Source organism: Marmota flaviventris, chromosome 13, assembly GCF_047511675.1.
Source record: "Marmota flaviventris isolate mMarFla1 chromosome 13, mMarFla1.hap1, whole genome shotgun sequence".
Taxonomy (NCBI): Eukaryota; Metazoa; Chordata; class Mammalia; order Rodentia; family Sciuridae; genus Marmota; species Marmota flaviventris.
The window spans coordinates 83,403,280-83,420,914 of record NC_092510.1 but is presented as its reverse complement, the minus strand read 5'-3'; the positions used below and the strand labels follow the sequence as shown (position 1 = coordinate 83,420,914).

The 17,635-nt window shown below is 34.5% G+C and overlaps 1 protein-coding gene across 7 annotated transcripts in view; it reads left to right on the top strand.

Moving 5' to 3' along the window:
• The window catches only part of Ptbp3 (polypyrimidine tract binding protein 3), a 97,264-nt gene extending 84,543 nt beyond the window's left edge, over window positions 1-12,721 (top strand). For all 7 annotated transcript variants that reach the window (XM_027942982.3, XM_071600839.1, XM_027942978.3 and 4 more), the window contains 4 exons: window positions 2,370-2,462; window positions 3,317-3,533; window positions 7,486-7,563; window positions 7,691-12,721. In XM_027942982.3, coding sequence (XP_027798783.1) covers window positions 2,370-2,462; window positions 3,317-3,533; window positions 7,486-7,563; window positions 7,691-7,823 — 521 coding nt within the window. In that variant the 3' untranslated portion in view covers window positions 7,824-12,721. The remainder of the gene's footprint in view (window positions 1-2,369; window positions 2,463-3,316; window positions 3,534-7,485; window positions 7,564-7,690) is intronic.
• The last annotated feature ends 4,914 nt before the right edge of the window (window positions 12,722-17,635 follow it).

Below are 17,635 nucleotides of genomic sequence, written 5' to 3'. Positions count from 1 at the left end.
TTTCAATCTAATCCACTAATGTTTGTTGTACTTCATCTAGAAAGTTTTTTCTACTTTTTTGTGCTTTATCTTTTTCCTGTTAAATCAGTACATCTTGTGGGGCTGGGGTTGTAGCTTAGTGGTAGAGTGTGCGCTTTGCACGTGTGAGGCACTGGGTTCAATCCTCAGCACCATATAAAAATAAATAATAAAAAAAGGTAATGTGTCTGTCTATAACTAAAAAATATATATGTTAAAAAATCAGTACAGCTTGAATTAAAAGTTATTTTAAGTGTGTTAAAAAACTGGGTTGCTACTATGATATTCTTCATTTGTAAGATTTTTTTCTTAACAAGATAGAAAAGTTTGTTTCTAAATTCTCTGAGCATTGATAGGGTGTTTTTTTTTTAACAGCATTTTTTAGGTATAATTTACAACCATACAATTTACCTGCTTTCGTTGTTTTTTTTTAAGTAAATACATGGTTATGCAGCCATCATCACAGTCCAATTTAGAACTTTTCCTTCCTTACTTAGAAAACCTCATACAAAAGTAAGAGAGAAAGAAAATTGTATGCTCATTTGCAGTCACTGTAAAATTTTTTAATAATGCAAATTTAGGTAATTTTCAATAATAAAATCATGGAAGGTAATAATACATCTTCATATGACTCTTTAAAAGTAAACTTACTTGGACTGGGGTTGTAGCTCAGTGGTAGAGCACTTGCCTGCCATGTGTGAGGCACTGGGTTTGATTCTCAGCCCTGCATATAAATAAAATAAAGATCCGACAACAACTAAACAAAAATATTAAAAAAAAAAAAAAAAAAAAAACTTGGGCTAGGGTTGTGGCTCAGAGGTAGAATGCTTGCCTACCATGCATGAGGCACTGGGTTCGTCCTCAAGCACTATTGTTATAACTAAAAATAAATATTTAAAAAAATTATTTTTAAAAAATCACCCATACCTTGAAGAACAAATTGTGTGTGTTTAGTTTTTTAAAGAATATCTACTTCAGCCACTTGTCATTGCCAAGAAGGGCAGCAAATTTGGAATGCTTTTCTCTGTTTTAAATTTGAAAAGTACAGTTCATTTCTAGGTTTTCAGTTGCCTTTAGGTGCTTGACAAGATAACCATCTGTCCTCTGTATCCCTTGTAGGCATTCTTTTATTGCATTGCAAAGTATGATAATGATACTCTTTTATGCATAAGCTGTAATATAATACACTGGATGGAGAAAAATAAGAAAATGCTATTTATATCACAGAACTTTTTAATTTCATCTGTAGATTGAAATTCATAAAATGTAGTTTTTTTCATGTTGATTTATATAAATAGATTGGTATAAATAAGAGTTTGAGGCGAGGTGCTGTGTTACACACCTGTAATATCAGCTACTTAGGAGCTGGGGTGGGAAGATCACAAGTTCAAGACCAGCCTCATAACTTAGGCCCTAAGCTATTTAGCAAGACCCCATCTCAGAATAAAATAAACAAAAGCGTTGGATGTGTCACAGTGGAAGAGCACCCCTGGGTTCAATCCCCAGTAGGGGGGGGGGGGAACGGGACTTTGAAACAGGGTGTGGCAGTGCATGCCTATAGTCTCAGCTACTCAGGAGGCTGAGGAGGAAGAATTGTTTGAGCCTCATGGGTTTCAGACCAGCTGGGGCAATGTAGCAAGACCCAGTCTCAAAAAAAATTAATTATTTTTTTCCCACATCCATATATGAATCATTTTTTCCATTCTCTGGGATGTGGAATCCACTTTGGGAAACTCCTTATTAAGAAAAAAAATGAGTGTAATGAGATGAATTAAGAGGCCATTGTGGTAGTTCTCATAGTCTCATGGGAAATGGTGATAGCTATGATGATAGTGAGGATTGTGAGAAGTGGACAAATGTAAGAGAGATTTAAGCCATAGAATCTGTGGGTGCTAGTGAGTAGTAATAGACTGGATGTAAGGGTTTAAGAAAAGGGAGATGTTAAAGGATATCTCCCATTGAGCTGGAATTGTGGCTCAGTGGTAGAGTGCCCGCCTAGTATGCATGAGGCACTGGGTTTGATCCTCATTATCACATAAAAATAAAATAAAAATATAGTGTCCACCTAAAACTAAAAAATAAATATTAAAAAGAAAGATGACTCCCAGGTATCTGACTACAGTAATTATGTGCATGATGGTACCATTTATCCACAGCTATTCAGCACTGAAAATGGGGAGAGCTAAGTGGGGATGAACGTGTTTGGAACGCATTAAATTTGAAGTGTTTATGGGACATCCAAGTGAAAAACTTGAGTAGATAAATAGATCTGGGACTTGGGTGAATATGTATGAAAGAGTAAAATTAATTAAACACTAAATAGTGTTTTTGTTTTGCTTTGTTCTAATTAGGAGTATATGGTGATGTCCATAGAGTGAAGATCATGTTTAATAAGAAAGAAAATGCCTTGGTTCAGATGGCAGATGCAAGTCAAGCTCAGCTAGGTACTAATTATTAATAATAATGTGATGATGATGATGACGACGATGACCTACCTTTGAATTTTCCTTCAGTATAAACAAATGTAAAGCTATTAGAAATATAATATTATAAGAGTACTTGCTGGTGGTAATATCTTCATTTTATTTGTACTTGCTTATACTTTAAGTTTTAAAGATATTTTGTCTGAATTACGAATTACTCTTTTTTTCTGAAGTTCATTTATCTATTTGATCTTTCATTAAGTTTAAACTAATAAACATGGCATTTTGTTTCATTTTATTTGGTTTTGTTTTCCTTCTAAATTAAGTTTTCTTTAACAGTTGAGTGGCTCAAAAGTTTAGGCAAACTTCCAAATGATGGTATAAGAAAGTGTCTTTCTAAGGCTATACTGTAACAAGGGCTATTAAAATATTGCTACTCAGGGGCTAGGGAATGTAGCTCAGGTAGAGCAGCTATTAGTTGCTCAGCATGCCCAAGGTCCTGGGTTCTATCCCCAGCACTACAAAAGGAAAAATAACAATAGTAAAAGAAAAACATCACTAGTCTTTATTTATTTGCTTTAGATAAAACTAATATATTCAGTAACCATTTCATTAATATTTACTATGTTCCAGGCATTCTGAAACTTCCTAGCACTCTGCTTGGAAAGTAGTCCCTTTTTTTTTTTTTTTTTGTTTAAAAATGCTTTCATTATAATAAAATGAGGTTATTTAATACATTTCCCTAAAATATTTTGGATTTAAAACTCTTTTAACACTTAAACTGACTATAATTTTAAATGACTAAATGATAACTTAGGACATACTACTGAGAGTCTAACTTAATACTCAAACTTCCCTTTTCTCCCGTACACTAGCAATGAACCATTTAAGTGGCCAGAGACTTTATGGAAAAGTGCTTCGTGCTACATTGTCCAAACACCAGTCAGTTCAGCTTCCTCGAGAGGGACAAGAAGACCAAGGTCTGACTAAGGATTTCAGCAATAGCCCTTTGCATCGCTTTAAAAAGCCTGGCTCTAAGAATTTCCAGAATATCTTTCCACCATCAGCCACTCTGCATCTTTCCAACATTCCGTATGTACCTAATAAGTTACTTATTTAGGTGATGATCTATAGTATGTGATCTGGGAAAAGTAAAACAGGGAAACTATTCTAACTATATCTCCAGTCATGCTTTCCAAAAGTGATCCAATGTTTTGTAATTTTTATTTCAAATAGAAAATGAACAATTAGTTGCTGTTCGGTAATATAAGGGCATAAAAATAAATGCAAGTGGAAATATTCCTGCCCTTTCCTTTGTAGAAGTAACAACTTTTAAGTAACTAATATAGCAAAAGCAACTTATGTATCTTATGTATCTAAGAATTTCCTAAAAATGAATTCTCTACTCTACAAACTACAAAGTCATAAATATGTTATATATATAGATTACTTAAAAGCTATAAAAGTTATCTTCCTGTAACCACTTTAAGAAGATCTCTATTAATCAGTGTTTTATTTATGTCTTCTTCAGTTATCAGCTTCTAACTCAGGGATTAACTGAGCCCATGTGTGTTTTTGTATGGTCTGTGGACAAAGAATGATTTTTATATTTTAAAATGGTTGGGAAAAAAAGAAAAAAAAGTGATATGATAAAATTCAGATTTCCCTTTCCTTAAAGTTTGGTGTAAGTCATAAAGTAAGTTTTGGCTGTACTCATCATGGAATATCTGTGGCTACCTTTGAGCTACAGTAGCAAAGCTGAGTAGCTGCAGTAGAGATTATATGGCCCACAAAGCCTGAGATTTTTACTATCTGGCCCTTTAAGAAAAACAGGCAACTCCTGTTCTAATTCTTGAAATCGTAGACTTACAGAAATGGCAATTTTTTATATTTTAAACTAATTATCAAATGGGATAACCTTTGAAAAGAGGAGTAAAAGCTGTGGGGAGTGTATTTGTATATGTGTGTGTAAAAATTTGACCTATTTTTAAGTCCCAAGTTTTCAGTTCTGTGAATATTTCAACCAAATTGACACAGGAGCATTAAATTAGAAATCATAATCTCAAGCTTATATTTACAATAATTAACATTATAATATATTCTTATATAATTACCTACTGTGTACTACATTTAAGTTTTTTGTAGGTGGTATTGATAGGACAGAATAGGTTAAAGACTGAAGAGATAGGGTTAAAGTTCTGGGACATTATTAAGAATAAGAAGGTAGGCTAAGGGCTGGGAGTGTTCTTCAGTGGTACATTGCTTTCCTGCCATGTTCAAAGACCTAGGTTAGATCTCAAGCACCCCTGTTCCAGTGGGAGCTAAATAGGAAAGGAAAATAATTACTTTAAATAGTATTCAATGCCCACCTCTCTGCTTGTCTGATTAGGCTATGAGGAGAAACCTTTAATCTGATTTGGGCAGTGGATCAAATCTCATCCAGCTAGGAAATTGTGGAGGAGTCACTTAAGTTAAAAAAAATCTACAGTGCTAGAGTACATGGATCTAAAAGTTCAATACCTCATCACTGTGGAATAGCTAAATGGACCTTTCATTGTTAGCTTTTAAAATACAACAGATTATGCAGAAGCTAGTCAACAGTTGCAGCCAGCATAGGACATGACCTTAAAAAAAGAAAGGATATTAACATATTTGAACCATCTTCCAAGTTTTGGGCAGTGCACTGGTGCTTTACATGTTGCCTCATTTCATCTCCATAACAGCCCTTTTTGGCAGGGAAGCCACAACAAACTTTTGTTTAAAAAAATAATGTAAGATTTATATAACATTACATTTTCCATTTTGGTTGCTTTTAATTGTATAGTACAGTGTACATTCACATTATATACATTCACATTGGGGCTGGGGTTGTGGCTCGGTGGTAGAGCACTTGCCTACCATTTGTGAAGCACTGGGTTTGATTCTCAGCACCACATATAAATAAATGAATAAAATAAAGGTCCATCAACAACTAAAAAAAATTGAAAAATACATTCACATTATTGTGCATATATAACTTTTAGCTGCAGAAATCTTCATCATCCCTAATTAAAACTATATTCACTAAGCAGTAACTCCCATTTCTCCATAATCCTGGACCCTGGTAACTACTGTTCTATATTCTGTCTTTGTGAATTTCTCTATAATAACCTTTGAAGCTGTTTGCAGTGGTGCACACGTGTAATCCCAGCAGCTTGGGAGGCTGAGGCATGAGGATTGTAAATTCAAAGGCAGCTTCAGCAACTTAACAAGGCCCTGAGAAAATTATCGAGACCTTGTCTCAATGGGGAAAAAAAAAAAAAAAAACAAAAACAGGCTGGGGATGTGACTCAGTGGTTAAGTACCTCTCGGTTCAATCCCTGGTACCAAAAAAAGCATCTATAATAATAATCCTTGAAGTAAGGTCATCCCTTACTTCAAGGATTATTATGAAATAAATGAAAATAGTTTCATTTTGCTGACAGAACTAAGATTCAGGATAAGTAATTTTACTCAAAATTATATACCAAATGAGTGAGGAATAAAATTGGAGTTCATATCTGTCTCTGAAGAGCCAGTGTTTGCTCTAGACTATTATTGCTGGCAATCATGAGAAGATGAGGAGTCTACTTTTCATCTATTAACTTTCATGTGATAGATCACTGTATTATAATCTTGTCTACTATTGCATAACAGATCACAGAAGAATGTAACAGCTTGGCACAGAAGTAAATATTCAAATACTCATTATCTTATATTGTTACAGTGAATCAAGAATAGCAAGGTGACTTAGCTGGGTAGGTTTACTGAGATTCTTTCATAAGATTGCAGTCAAAATATTGGGGTGGAGGGGCATAGCTCATAACTATGGAGCTAATGTAGTTGACTTCAGTAGCAGAGCATGTGCTTAGCATGTGCCAAGGTCCTGGGTTTAATTTCCAGCACCAAAAGCAAAGTCTAGGCAAGGGTACAATTATTTGAAGGAGCATATCATTATTTCTGTTGTGTCCTAAAAATTACAGAGGTCATTTCTATTCAGTTATAAGAGGGAAATATTAGGGCTTGGGTTGGGGCTCAGTGGTTGAGTACTCATCTCCCATGTGTAAGGCCCTAGGTTTGATCCTTAGCACCACATAAAAATAAAATAAAGGTATCATGTCCATCTACAACTAAAAAAAAAAAAAATTAAAAAAGAGAGAGAGAGGAATAACCTCCAGGGGTGTGAATATTAGAAGGCAAAAGTAATTGGGGGCCGTCTCAAAGCCTGGCTACCACAATTCTGTCAGAATTACCTTGAAAACAATTGAAGATGTAGAATCCTGGACTATAGCCGAAAGAACAGACCTAGAGAAGTAACTTTGGAAGTACTGGAATTAATTACTGGAGTCAAGTGGTGTGAAGAATAATCACTTTGATAGAATATATATAGAGAGAAAGAATTTTTTGACCTTTAAATGCCACAGTCTGGCTGGGCACAATTCAGGAGCCACTTGTCAAAAGAAACCAACTTTATTTTTAGAACACACACACCAAACCACACAGCTCCTCAGGAAAACCTTCAGAGCCCAACTGCCACCACCGGCTTCCCACAAGCCTCTCAACCTCCCACACTCCTCCTCCTCTTGAGGCTGATTGGCTGGGTCGTGTGGGCAGAGCCAAAAAAAAGTCCCCCAATGAGCAGCTCCGTGGTCTGAAAGGGCGGGGAAACAGCCCAATGAGCATCACCAAAGAGCAGCTAGAAGTTGCTGGGGCCGCTATGAGCCAATCATCAGCTGGCAGCTGGAAGTTTGCTGGGGCCCCTTAGGCTGTGGCTCTCAACATTTATATATATGACATTTTTTTTTTTTTTTTTACAGCAAAGATTGAGACAAAATTCCATTGTTTAAGACATGTATGTGCCATCTTGAATATTTTCCTGGATACTTCCAAATCATGTCTGTTACCTGGCTCAGTAATTCTGCTTGAAATGTAAAATACTAGAGAGAATTGATGATTACCAGAGTTAATCTGTGCTTCATTTGAGAAGTGGAGCTGATGTCGTTGACATTCTGTAATGTTTTCACAGCCCTTCTGTTACAATGGATGATTTGAAGAACCTTTTCACGGAAGCTGGATGTTCAGTGAAGGCTTTTAAATTCTTTCAGTAAGTCCTTGCTTTTACAAAATATATTATTTAACACACCATGCAAATTTCTAAGAGTCTTCTGGTGGAAGAAGGTTTGGAAACAATTAATTCTGAATACTTTCTCTATTTCTTATGCCATTTTCAGGAAAGATCGTAAAATGGCGCTCATTCAGTTGGCATCTGTAGAAGAAGCAATCCAGGCCCTCATTGAGCTTCATAATCATGATCTTGGAGAAAATCACCACCTCAGAGTTTCTTTCTCAAAATCTACAATCTGACTTTTCTGTGAATTTTTCTCCTCTAAAACTGGACCATAATTTTACTAAAACCTACAGACATAGACTGAAGTAGCTCAAGACCAATTTTGCCTCTTTCAAAAAAAAAAAAAACTCTTGAGTTTCATATTCAAGTATATTCAAAACAAGGGATGGTTCTCCCCCCCCCCATTTTTTCCCCTTCCAGTATATGATCGAAGGTTTGTTATTCCTTTGTACCATGGTTTGTATAAAAATAACCTTCAGGAAAAATATTTTTCAGTAATTTAATTCCCTATGTTAAATTAGATTTCAAAAGAACATGCTTTCTTTTAGTTTGGGTCCAGATCAGCCTTATACAACATCTCTAAACTCCTTTTGAGCTTTGAGAAATTTAAACATATGGACTTTTAAAATTACTTGATGTAAGTGATTTAAATCACTTGCAACCAAGTTTTTAACTTTATGATTCAGAAATTTGACCCCTGTAGGAAATTATGTTCACTTATAAATTATGTCAAATATTTGCCATATATTGATGGTTATACATATAAACACATTGAATTATATTGGAAGCAGACTTATAAATGTGCATGTTTTCTTTCAATGATTTCTTTTTTTTTCTACTGTATGACACTCCTTTGAATATGCATATCTTACCTTTTTAAGACTATCTGGAAAAAATTAAGTGTTTCAGCTGTCCCCAGGGAAATTAAGAAGAATCCAACCAGGATCTATTAATAAGTCAGAATAATTAATAATTTTATTAGAAAAATCATGTTTTAAATTTCAAAATGATACTGATTTGTCAAGTAATATAATATGATCTTGAAAATTTTTTAAAAAATAATCCTACTTATAAACTACTTTTTTATAATTGTTTTCAGGAAAAAAAGTTTACAGTCTTAAGGAAATATTCAGGTCTATCATATGGTTTGACAGATTTTTTAGAAGTTATTTTTGGTAAGGTCTTCTTTTAGAAAAAATTAATCTCAAGGGTTTTTTGTACCACTATAATCTATCTAATACTTATTCAGAATTACTGTGTATTTACTTAATTTCTTCTTATGTGCCTTATTATGTGCTTAAGATACAATAGGTTAGAGTTTTATCTAAATATCTTGAAAACTATATTGTGGGCTTGGTGAGCATTTTGTTTTTGCTTTCTCTGGTTTGGTAAGGATTTTAAAGATTTTTTGTTGTTATTTTCATTACAATTTTAAGTGGTTTTCAATAAGTAATAGTTTTTATTCAAATCTTTGGTGCTTTGGTGCAGAGATGGGGTGGGGAAGGGTGAATGGTTTTGGGAATAACTCAGTACACATTTGTAGGCTTCTGTACATTGTGACTCGTAGCAGTTATTGCCAATTATCATACACCAATCTGGGGCTATAGAATGCAATCTCAGTTTCTGGATATTTTCTAATCTTTATTGCCCATCAGAATTTGTCTCAGGATTACTTGTTCTTTTCAGTACTCAAGTGAGAACTTGCTTTTCTTTGTTAATGTAACTTCATTTCTGAATGCCCACATAGTTGGAGTATGAGAAAACAAGTTATTTCTCATACTTTCCTTCTCTTTCTGGTTGAATGTAAGAGTACATTTTAATGTTGCTTCAGTGATTGTATTATGTAAAATTGTTTCTTTTTAACAAGAAACTGCTTTATTATTCCTTCAATGCTTGATCAGATTTTTTTTAAAGCAGAATTATTCAGAGGGATTAATTTCGTCCACCCATTTACACTTTTCATAATTCTCAGAATGGTTCATCTTAACTTTTCAAAGAATATCTCAAATCATTTTGCTTTATTCCAGCCATTAATTTGAACATAGGTTGTTTTGGGGAAGCTGAAAGAGATTATAGGTTGTAACTCAACACTGAGTAACAGTTAGTTGGTAGAATATAAAGGTCATTAATTTGAGACCTTTGAAATGGCTGAATAGACAGGTATACTATCATTTATCTATTGGTTTTTTCCCCCACTTATGAAATACATTTTTACCTTAAACACCCAAGTAGGAGAGGAAGGGAAACAAATTGGAAAATCTCCCAAAATTTGTTTTTTTGTTTTTGTTTTTCCTTCTACACAAGCAACTTTCAGTGACATGTTAAATTGGATTACTTTGTTTACTTTGGGATGACTATGTAATTTATTAATTCATAATTCTCATAACATCCAGCATTAAGTGTAGCAAGTAACTGATAGCAGAAGGGAAATAATGGTGTTGAATGTAATTTTGAAGTGGGGGATGGCCTTTAAGTCTGAGAAAGAACATTTGAATCCTTTTCAGGGATTTATGTAGATATGTGTGTGTGTGTTGTTTGTGTGTATGTGTGTGTGTGTGTATAGATTCATGTATATACATACATACACTTCTAATGTATATACATATGCACATTACATACATTTTTATTTATTGAAAAAGAAAATTAACCAAATTAAGATTTGGAAAAGTGGGATATTATTTTAAAAGTGCATGTTTGAAGCCATCAGATTGTGTCTAAAATTAGCTATAGAGCACATGGATGTTGTCCATATTGAACTCTTTGCTATTAGAATTATAGAGATCTACGGTATTTGTGTTGGCATAGTTTTTGTAAAAAGACTCAAAAAAAAAATTGAGGATAGTGGAAAAACTAGATTTGTTTTTTTATTGTTTGTTTTGGCACACATTTTTTTTTTTCAGTATCTTCTAAGCAGTGGTTTGTTTTCACTGTTGATCTATCATAATATCCTATTTTTAAGTTTATTCACTTTATTTTAAGGTATACTTATCACTTTTCAAGGTATATTGACTTACACAAAGTGTGTGTGTGTATATATGCACACACACGCATATATCAGGACTTTAAAAAATAGCAGTACATATTTAACAATAGCAATTTATGCCAAAACATCTTACGTTGAGATTTAAATAAATTACATAGCAGTAAAATGTGTTTCATGTAATGTACAAATAGAAAAATGATGCATTATCTTAATCTGTAACTTATTGGAGAAGTATCAGGATTACCTAGTAGCTCCTACAGAGAATGCCATAAATTCTTCAAGACTGAATATTACGATCATTTATTTGTAGAAATGTTTGAACTCAGTTTTTAGAGCCATAATTTTTGCCTGCCTGATTCTTGATGGGAGTGAGGTCTTCGTTGTCTCCATCTGCTATTGTGGTCATCAGTTCTACTTCGTTTTAAGAATTAGCTCCTATGAATCTCTGTTCAGCTCCGAAACTTTGTTCAAAGTCTCCATGTCATCAGTGATGTTTATATTTGAGTGTATTGTCATGTAGATTCTCTTCTATTCCCATTAAACATTTTTGGACAAAAATGACAAATTCAAAAGCATATCTTTTCCTTCCCATTAAGTCCCTTAAAAACCCTAAGTTTGCCAAACGATCAGCCTGTTTCTTAGAAAACCTAATGTGTACTGCTATTTTTAAAACAACAACAACAAAAAGGACAGCATCACTATGTGTAAAGCATTTTTCTTAGTCTTTTCTTTGTCTTGATCTTTTGTTAATGTTAACTTTTTATCTGTTAATGAACCTGCCAGACCTAAAATACTCTTATTGTGCTAAAACATGGTTTAGATTGCACAAAACTTTAAAAGTATAACTTAGCTGTCTTTTAAAAGAGTTGTGTTGATACCTGTAAGACTATTTGCAGTCTTTTTTCAGAGCAAATTCTAACAATGGCTTAAAAAATAAAAATAACTAAATCTTAATTTGGGGGGTTTTATAAAGGGAAAAAAGCAAAACAGGACCAAAGTTTATGTGCCTTCTTCAGTAGTCTTAAATGACCTTTTCTTCTTGTTCGAGACTAAGATAGTATCAGTATTCTGGTTTTCAGGTAATATGTACTATAGAGTTTTAAAAGAATGTTGTTCCATGAACTAGTCATACAAGCAAATAATTGTAACTGTGTGAAGTCTCAGTTATACTTTTGTCTTATCACATAATCTTCATTATAGAGCATTATGCTGGTTCAAGAACAGAGCTGCTTTGTGGTAGTCACCTTAGTTTTTGCAACCTGAGGCATATGTTCCAGAGAACAGGGATATTTGTCTGGTCCAGTGACCTTGGTGATAATACTCATGATTGAAAGCTGCTTATGGCAAATTTAACTCAACACTCTCAGCAGATTATTTTTGTTGTTTTCAGTTCTTGGATCTATGTAGTAGTTGTAATAAATATTTAAATAGCTATTTTGGGGGTCATTAAAAAGAATCATACTCTGGCCTTTTTCCTTTACCATTCATTGTTACCCAGATCTTTTAAAAATTCATCCCACATCGAAAAATTACTAATTATAAAGATTGCTGACCAAGCAAAGTTTTGCATCAAAATGTCACCTCATTGCTCTGACCAAAGACTGAATGTTCTGGTTTTAACTCCTCTGTGAAACATTTTCCCCAAGCTCCTTTCTGAAAGACCCAGTTGAGAGCGGCCTTTACTTTGTATTTTCTATTGGTGAACAGACTACTTAGAGAAAATGGGAGTTCAAATGTGAACAGATGGATTAGGATGACAAGGGTTTGATGGGCATTTTCAGTACTGTATTTAAGAAAAACAAAACAAAATAGCACAGCTAGGAGCCTCTGACATAGTCTTGTGTTTTATGTGATCTGTTCATGAAAGTCCCTTTTTTCAGTTTATAAGAATAAAATGCTGTAAATATTTGTAACAACATTTTTTTTAACCAGGCCAAAAAAGAAAAAAAAGGTTTTTGGGAACAAGTTAACATATAAAGTGGTTTTATATAAAAACATCAATTGTCTTGTATATTTTGATAAGCAGCAGTACCAGCTTTCATTTGTAATACAGTTTGTGGCATTGGAAGAAAAGGATTCTGTGATTGTTGAAGTGAATTATGTTATAAATGCAAAGAGAAGATAAAATATTAAAAACATATTTTCTAACTACGTAGTGCATGGTTAATTCAAGCTTCTGTACACTACAGTATATTCCATTTTCCTTCAGTTTGTATATTTGCTATAACTTGATATTTCCAATCTCTTTTCCTAACAAATATAGCATTGTAGCATGCCTTTTAATAAATGTCATGACATCTGTACTCTCTTAAAAATTTTCTGTGTTCTTGTCTGTACTCTGGGTTTCCCCTTGTCTTACCTGTAATTCTAATGATGTCATATTGTCTTTTTTTCTCCCATAGTCATCTATCTCAACTTGTCATAGTTTGAAACTAGTAAACACATATTCAGACAACTTTAAAACTGAAAAAAATTAAAGACACTAAAATCTGCTCTTTTGTTTTTTTTTTTTGGTGGTGCTGGGGATTGAACCCAGGGCCTTGTGCATGTGAGGTAAGCACTCTACCAACTGAGCTCTATCCTCAGCCCCTAACTACTTCTCTTTTAGTTTAGGAACAATTCTCATTTTGAGGAGTAAGGTGCTTTTCTAATATATGTATTTCCCCACCTCACCCCACTTCTCTCTGCCTGTATGTACAGTGCCAAATTATAGTTAGAGCACTATTTCCAGTTTGGTTCAATTTTTGGCTTACATATAGGATTTATATACATACACTTAGATGTGAAGCATGATCTCAGATCTCAAATCAAGAATTGGTGTCCTTTTGAATTAAAGGTTATCAGTTAACAACTGACTATAAATTGCTTTTCCTTACACAACTATTTTACTTCTTAGTTCTTTAAGGAATTTTTGATTGCGAGAATCTAAACAGTTGTAATTTATTTTAATCTTTTACCCAAGGATCTCTTAGAAGTGGAAATTTACCGGAATAGAAAATTAGGTGATCACTATTGACTTTACTGGCTTACTTATAAATTCTGTTACCTCCATAAATATCACTAGAGAAATAAGTACAAACTTTAGCATAAGAGGCATTTTTATCAGGAAGATAAAATAACTATGTTCAAATGAGACTTGTCAACTAGATTTTGAGGTACTAATGTGCATAGCACAGAGCTTATAACCATCACTTAATAGTCATGCAAGTTTGAATATAAAGGACCTAAGAGAACACCTAGTTCAATTTTCTGTTAATTGCAGAATCTAAACTAGAACCCAGGTCTCCTTGGCTTTATCTAGTGCCCAGTGCCCTCTATTGTACCCAGTTGTTGGCAGTCCTATACTACCAAATGCTACTAATGTTATGATCTTGAAGATCTGTGCCTTAGGATGCTTGTGTATTCTGAAAACTTACCAAAACCAACTTAAAGATGTCAAATAAGTGGTGGGAGAGTTTCTGCTGAAGTGTAAAATGCTTACCTACTTATAAAATTTTTAACTGAAAATGTAACTATAAATTTAAGAAAACTGACTCTTTAAAAAATGTATTTCTCACAGCTCCAGATCCTACAAATCCAAAATCAAGGAGTGAGCATTTTTAATTTCTTCTAGTGCCTCTTTCCTTGGTTTGTAGATCTCTGCCTTCTCCAAGATCTATTTTATGCCTTTATGTGATTTTCCTGTGTGTCTCTGTCCTGATCTCTTATAAGGACAATAGTCAGAATATATTAAGGCCCATCCAGATCTCATTTTAACTCCTTAAAGGCCAAGTCTCCAGTGTATTCAGATTTTGAGACACTGGGGATGAGACTTCAACGTATGGATTGGGATGGGAAGGACACAAAACTGAATCAATACCCTGTTTAATAGAATATATTCAGGTCATCAGATACTGATTATGCCAACAGTTGAGCTAATGCTGGGAAAAACACAGAGTTAAGGACATGGTGACTTACCTTTTAAGAATGTGTAATGTAGTGGAAATATTGATAGCTTGAATTCCTGCTTTTTGGTAAGAAGCTACAAAGTGACTCATGAAGGCTCTGTCTTCCAGCAAGCATACATCTGGCTGAAATGATCCTACAGCTAGTATGGATATAGAAATATATACCCTGTAATAATTTTTATACTTTTTGCTCTTAGAAATAAGTCATTCCAAGACAGGCAGGTGGTGTACACCTGTAATCCCAGCTACTCACGATCTCTTCTGAGGGAGGAGCGCTGCAAGTTTGACACCAGCCTCAGCAACATAGTGAAGCCATAAGCAACTGTCTCAAAAAAATAAAAATAATGTAGCTCAGTGGTAAAGCACTCCTGGGTTTAATCCCCATTACAAAAAAAAAACAAAAACAAACCCAGAGCAGTGATTATTTCTAAGACAAATGCCATTACTTGAACAGTTAAAGAAATGGATCAAGGTAATTGGGCACAAACAAACTATGCCCTTTTTTGTGATGTGTTGAGATATTGGGGATTGGGCCCTCAAATACTCCCTGTGAACTACATCCCCAGAGCTTTTTTTATTTTGAGATAAGGTCTCAATAAAATTGCCCAGGCTGGCCTTGAACTTGTAATCTTCCTGCCTCCGCTTCCCAAATAGCTGAGATTATAGGAATGCAGTACCACACCCACCTGTGCCCAATTTTTAATGCCCCAAATTTGTTACTGTATTCTTTATGAGTTTATTCAAATAATTTATGCTAAAGTGAGAAGATTCTAATAACAGCTTTGTGGAACTACTGCTTTCTTTCAGCTATTGGGTTTTAATGTAGAATTCCTAACTCTGCTAGATAGTAAAATTAACTAAAAAAGTTAATGATTCTAATGTTTCATAAAGATGCATTTCTTCTGTCTGTATGTTTGTTCAAAGAATATAGACAAGATAACAGGAAAAACTCAGTAGTTCTGTTGGAATAAATTGTCCTGTCCTCTATTAGATTGTGTAAGCACCTGTATCTTTGTTCTGTGCCTAAGGTTATGTAGTTTACGCTGAGTTCTTTTTTTTTTTTTAATCTTTTTTTTTTAGTTGTAGATGGACACAACATCTATCTTTCTTTCTTTCTCTCCCTCCCCTCCCCTCCCCTCCCCTTCCCTCCCTCCCTTCCTTCCTTCCTTCCTTCCTTCCTTCCTTCCTTCCTTCGGATTGAACCCAGTGCCTCACACATGCAAGGCAAGCACTCAATCACTGAGCTACAACCACAGCCCTACTGCTGAGTTCTTGATTGTGCGTAATACAAATGTCAAATTCTAACCTGTTAAGACATTGTGTTTAACCAAAAGAAAATTGGTATTAACTATACAAATGTTACAGTATACTTCAGGACAAAAGGCATTTTAGAAATAAAGGGATAATGGAAAACTAGTAATGTAAATGAACAATATCTGGTTAAAATGACATGTAAGAATCTCAACTGTGATTGAACAAAGGAACTCATACACAATAATATGTAATGTATACTTTTATTTACATCAAATTCAGAAAAAGGATAGTAGTTACCTTTGAGTAGGACAATTGAGAAGGGGAGTTCTGTTGTCTGATTACTGGGTTATTAATCTTTGTACCAGTTACCCAAGAGTTTTTACTTTCTGATAAATTGAATTTGTACACTTAGGATTTATGTATTTACATTTATGCTTTAACAGGATTTTGTGTGTGTGTGTGTGTGTGTGTGTGTGTGTGTGTGTGTGTGGTGCTAGGGATTGAACCACCCAGGGCCTTTTGCATGTGAAGCAAGTACTCTACCACTTGAGCTATATCCCCAGCCCTGTACTTTAATAGGATCTTAAGAAATGATTGGAATCGATCAAGGGACTATAAACTTATCCCCATGCCTCTTAGAGAAAAGTAAGACCCTCTTAAAAAGAACCCAAACTACCCTGGCCTGAATTTCACTGTGAAACTCCTGGATGTGTGTAAGGGTAGCGTTTCTCTGACCATGGCAAACCTATAGGAAAAACATTTCACTGGCAAAAAACACCAGCCCAAGATTCATTCTTTTCTAGGGGCCTCAAAATAACAAACTCTATACTTTTTTTTAGTATTTTGTTTTAGTTGTAGTTGGACACAATACCTTCATTTTATTTTTTTAATGTGGTAACTGAGGATCGAACCCAGCGCACCACACATGCTAGGTGAGCGTTCTGCCACTGAGCCACAACCCCAGCCCCTCAGACTCTAATTTTATCTTACCCTTTTCTTGTGTTAATTGATTCCACCTATATAATAAGAGAAATTTCCCAATATCATCTATTTGGTATCTTGAAGTACAATTTCTATAGCAAAGACAAGATAAATGTAATGTTTTGATTTTTTTTTCCTTTGTTAACTAATTATTTTGATTTCTATCATCCCCCACTTTTGAGGGGTGGACATCAGAGATTGAATCCAAGGGCACTTAACCACTAAGCACATCTTCAGCCTTTTTTTTTTATTTTTTGCATTCTCCTTTTTTTTAAAGCATGTGTTGCTATGGAAAATTTTAGACATTTATAAAAGGAAAGACTAGTGTAATGAAGTTTTATTTCCATCATCCATATTCATTGGTTTATATTCTTTACCCCAATCACCTCTCACCTGGGAGAAGCAGGATATTTTTTGTAAGAAATAAAGCATCCAGCCAGGTACCACCATGGCTGGGTATAGTGGTGTTTGCCTGTAATCCCAGCATCTCTGGAAGCTGAAGGAGAAGGATTACAAATTCAAGACCAGCCTCAGCAACTTAGCAAGACATTGTCTCAAAAAAAGGACTGGGGTTGTGGCTCACTGGTAAAATCCCTGTTTTCAATCCTTAGCACCAAAAAAAAAAAAAAAAAGAAAAGAAGAAATAAGACACCCATGCAGAGAACTACATGCAGCAATTTATCTATACCTAAGGGTTTGCCATTTTCTTTCAGTTTTTAGAGCACCTGATGGCAGAAGCCCCAAATTCTTTACCATGGGGGTCCCCATCCTCTACTCCTGAAGCAAAACCACTGAGCCTAGATGTGTGCCACCGCTCCCAGCTGAAAATAAAACTTTTCAGCTGTTAACATAATTCTCATAAGTTGCTCAAGGACTCACTAAA